The following is a 4,565-nucleotide window of genomic DNA, read 5'->3' as shown; positions in this document are numbered from 1 at the left end:
GAATGCACAGGCGGCGAACTGTCTAACATGAAAGGCCTGTCCAAGGGCGCGGACTGTATGCGCTACAAACCACCCCTCGACATCTTTTGTATGATATTGTGATATTATCATGAAACCTCCCCCCCAAACGCTTTCCCAGAGGCTTCCTACTCTATTGGACCTACGACTATCCGTCCGTCCTTTTCCAACCATCCCCTCCACACTCTTGGAGCAGCCTACGTCATAACCTGGACAGTGTTAGTCGCGAATAATAAGCTCCGAGATCATGGACTCACCTTCTCCCGCAGGATGCCGAGCCATTGCGCCGCGCTCATGCCCTGGTCCGCCCGGTCCTCCACCAGCAGCGTCTGCGCCCACAGCTTGAGGCTGGGCTCGCCGTCCTCGCGCACAACGTACAGGTGCGGCAGCGTGATGCTGCCGACGCCCTTGGCCTTGTTGTCGCGGCTCTTGTAGATGACGGCACGTACCCGCTCGTTAAAGTCGTTGTCAAGCTCCGGCACCGAGCCCTTGCCAACACGCAGCTGTGTCCTGTCCTCGATGCCGAACACGTCCGCGAGCAGCTGCGGCACCGTGTCGCGCCCGACCCACAGGAACTGCGTCTGGCCGTCGTCAATGAGATAGAGACCATACGGCGCGAACCGCTCCGACGAGAGGTTGACCGGCGGCGGGAGCACAATGTGGCTCGTCTCGGGGTCCGGCGTGCCGGCATTGTCCGGCATGTCGTGGAGCGAGTAGAGCCTCGGGTAAATGTACTGCATCAACAGAGGCACGGGAAGCGTCGAAAGCAGGCAGAGCGCCGCCGAACGAAGATCCGACGGGATCTGAGCAGACTTGCGCAGACCGACGTTCTTCATGAGACCGAGGAACAGTATAGGCAGGCCGCGCAGGTTCGAAGGGAACTGGAGGCCGCCGCCCATGCTGCCGCCGGCAAGCTCCTTCCTGAACGTCTGCAGAAGCTCAATCAGCTTGTGCTGCAGGGAGTCGCGGGCCGCCTCGAGACCGCCGCTGAGCGCGCGCTCGACGGCCTTGTGGCTGAAGTAGGTGGCGATGGCCTGCTGATCGGCAGAGGCGTAGACGTCGGCCAGGTTCGTGGTCGTCGGCAGCGCCAGCGTCATGACACGGATGCGGCGCTCGCCGTTGCACGTCGTGTGCAGCACGGCAGTCTGAAGGCAGATGACGTTCTTCGTCAGGTTCTCGTCAATGGCGACCTCGACGACGTAGCACTGATCACGGGGGAAGGCCGGGAAGGCACACAGGTCGGAGCTGCGGTTGAAGAAGTTGCCGTAGAAAGCGTTCATGCGCAGACCCGTGGTCGCACGCACACGCAGCACGGCCTCGAGGCCAATCTCGGACGAGAGGTGATCGCTGAGCTCCGAGGCAAACTTGATGGCATCCTCGGGACGGCCGGCGTTCCATCCGGGGTAAAACCACGTCTGGCCACCAGTGTAGCGAGGCAGGTTGCTGAGGGACGCGACATCCTGGTACTGGGAGGAGAAGAGGAACATGTCGATCGAGACCTGGTTCTTCGAGCACTCGACGGCGAAGCTCTTGTAGAAGCTGTTGGACGTTTGCAGGAGCGCGTTCTCCTTGCTCGTGCCCAGAACCTTCTTGTCCTCGCGCATCTCGAGCTTGCCGACGCCGAGGTTGGGAAGCGACGCAGTGAGCACGACAATCTTACCACCCAGAGCAGAGATGAGCTTGTGGCCGGCTTTGAGGGCGGGTCCCAGGGCAGACCCGTTGTTCTGGTTGTTCTGGAACATCTCAGGGAGCTTCGTCAGGAAGTTCTCGATGCTCTGGCGGCTCTCGGTCAGGGGCACGAGCAGATCGGTGGGCACGGGCAGGAAGGGCTCGTCGAGGTCGCTGACAACGAGCATGCTGGTGTCGCCGTTCTCGTCCTCGTCCTTGGGGATCGAGAAGTAGTTGAGGCTCGAGTCGACGGCGATGAAGCCGAGACGAGTGCGGCGGTCCGCATTGGGTATCCTGTTGAGGCTGTCGAGAATGGTGCGCGCGCTGGTGGCGAGGAGGCCGGTAGAGACGGAGGCGTAGCTGACGTCGAAGAGGAACAGGTACACGAGGGGCTGAGGCGGGCGGACCATGTACTCCTGGGGAGCGACAAACTCAACGACCGAGTAATTGAGCTCGTGACGACCCCACCTATCGGTCGACTTTTGCGTCGCGGCGTCCCAGTCAAAGGCCTGGGGCACGTCGTTGGTGAGCTGGCACATGTTGCATCTCCATCGGTGGCCGTGGTCGAGGAAGGTCACGAAAGGGTTGATATAGGTCCTGCAACGACGGCAGCGCGCGATGATCTGGTCCTGGACAATGTTGACGGGGCTCTCGTCATCGTGAAGTGCGCCGTACGGCTGGATGATGAGAGAGAACGGAAGGCGCGACTTCTTCAGAAGAGAGTGTGTCGTGGGGACGGCGTTCAGCGTAGAGCGAACATATTGAGGCGAGCAGTTGGCGTGAGGCGAAGGTGTGACGCTCGACTGGGAGAAAGGTTGGCTGTTAGGAACCGCTATGGCACGGAGGAGAGAAGCGAGAGGGTGTGAGACTCACGTTGGGGGGCAGGATGATGGGAGGTGGCGGCAGATCCAGCTCGGAGACGTTGAAGGGCTGGTTCAGGAGGTCGGTGGGGTAGAGCTGGTTCAGAGCCACGGGGCGGGCGGCCTGGGCGGGCTGGGGCTGAGGCTGTCCGCCGGGCCCGAGGTTCATGCCGGCCATCTGCTGGTTGATGCCGGCGACGCCAGGCGCATTGGGAGCGGGGGCGCCCTGGCCGGGGCCGGGATAGCCAACATCGGGAGCCTGGTATCCGTAGGCGGCGGGCTGAGGAGCGCCGGGTTGGGGCGCAAGAGGCTGGGGGGCGCCGTAGGCGGGAGCGCCAGCACCGTACTGAGGAACACCGGGCTGCTGCTGCTGCTGCTGCAGCTGCGAGGGATCCTGTCCAGGATAGCCGGCGGCGGCGTAGGCTGGCGTCTGAGGCTGGGAGGGCATGCCATACTGCTGGGGGCCGGCGGCGGGGACCTGGCCAGCTACACCGGTATTTGCGCCAGCGCCAAACTCGTAGGCCTGGGAGGCGTATCCTCGCTTCTTCTTCTTGGCATGGTCGGCTGCTTGAGCGTGAGGCGCCTCGGATTGGCCTTCGAAGCCCTGCTGTGGTTCATCGGTGTAGGGCTGTTGGCCGTAGCCGTCGTGGGGTGCGGACATGATAGGAGCCGGCGAGAGGAGGGGAGAGAGGGGGGGCGAGTGGGAAAGAGACGCCGCTTTGGTGAGAAGAGTCGACGTATGCGGAGGGTGTCGCTCCGCTCCTCGAGGAAGAGCTGTGGGGGAGGAGAGAAATAGGAGAGGGCGGGGTTCTGGTGATGCTGTTGTCGAGGTGGGATGGAGATGGGGGAAAGGAAGCTCTCGAGAGGGAGCTTTGAAGTTGGAAGCAGGCGACAAGACCAGCCGACCGACTCGGTGGGAGCTTAGGTTGGATGTGTGGCCTTTCGCCAGGTGGCTGCTGTGGGGCTCAGCCACGGGTCAAGGTCAAGGTCGAGGCAGCAGGCTGGCAAGGCTGGGCACAAAGCAGGCACATGAATCGGTACTGGTGGAGGAAGTACCAGGAGCAACGATACAGGACAGGTTTCCGAAAGCTCCGCATAGAATTAATTTCAAGCCCATGACACTCAGCATCTATCGCGTCGTGGTTTGTCCCAAAGTAAGAAGCTCGAATGCTGTGGCGCAGGCGAAACGCACAGTCCAAGTCCAGTTGGTGAGGCGGCGCGTTGGTTCCCTTCCGCTGAATGACGGATGGATGCACATTGCTGGGATGGATCAACGTCTCCCCGCTGCTGGTCTGCCAAAGCCTGCTCGTGAGACTTTCCCATGTCATTCGTTCACTGTAGCGAGCGAGTGCTGGTCCGCAACCGCATGTGCACGGACCATGCCTCAGGGTCTAGTCTTTCTGCGTGCGGGCGGCCAATGATCGACACCTGCTGAGCATCCCATGTGGCACGATGCGCTGCATCAAAGCCTGTTCGCTCGTGCTGTGTGCTGTATGTGCTATGTGCTGTGCAGCGCAAATGTGCAGTGCACCATCACCGGATCCTTTCCCGCCATTGGAGCCCTCCAGCATGACTCTTGAAGGCCGGTCCTGGGGCCATGGACCGGTTACAAGTAGAGCTGCTGCCCGCTGTCTTGAGCTTGGTCTGCCCGCAGCACTTGTCTGCCTACTGCACCTGGACCTTTCCAGACGCCAGCCCCAGCGATACGAACTGACGTACCCCGCCGTGGTCCCCCTTATTTTACTGCCTGCTGCTGCTGTTGCTACAGTGCTACCTACGGGTGCTACCTCTACCTAGACACCTAGGAACCTCTCCCTAGGCGCATCGCCAAACCCCCGTCTCGCCATTCAAAAACTACCGATCCGCCGCTCCCCGCCGCCCCCCTCCCCCCCGTCCGTGCAAAGAAAGGGCCTTGATTCGCCTGCGCGAGGTCGCTGTTCCCAGTTTTAGTGACAAGGCACTTTTTCTCTACTTGCGCGTCCTCGCCCGCCGCCCCATCCACCTAGGGGACGTGACCCA

General features: G+C 61.8%; 1 protein-coding gene across 1 annotated transcript; it reads right to left on the bottom strand.

Moving 5' to 3' along the window:
• Positions 1–215: 215 nt before the first annotated feature.
• SEC24 (COPII subunit) lies at positions 216–3,207 on the bottom strand (the record flags this gene model as incomplete). The annotated part of the gene is made up of 3 exons (XM_028639118.1): positions 216–227; positions 276–2,489; positions 2,560–3,207. 3 exons carry the CDS (start codon positions 3,205–3,207, stop codon positions 216–218), a joined length of 2,874 nt encoding a protein of 957 aa, XP_028490121.1.
• Positions 3,208–4,565: the final 1,358 nt, after the last annotated feature.

The sequence above is a fragment of the Verticillium nonalfalfae genome, assembly GCF_003724135.2.
Source record: "Verticillium nonalfalfae strain VnAa140/NRRL 66861 chromosome Unknown scaffold_293, whole genome shotgun sequence".
Taxonomy (NCBI): Eukaryota; Fungi; Ascomycota; class Sordariomycetes; order Glomerellales; family Plectosphaerellaceae; genus Verticillium; species Verticillium nonalfalfae.
The sequence above is the reverse complement of the archived record's forward strand: the minus strand, read 5'-3'. Positions and strand labels throughout refer to the sequence as shown.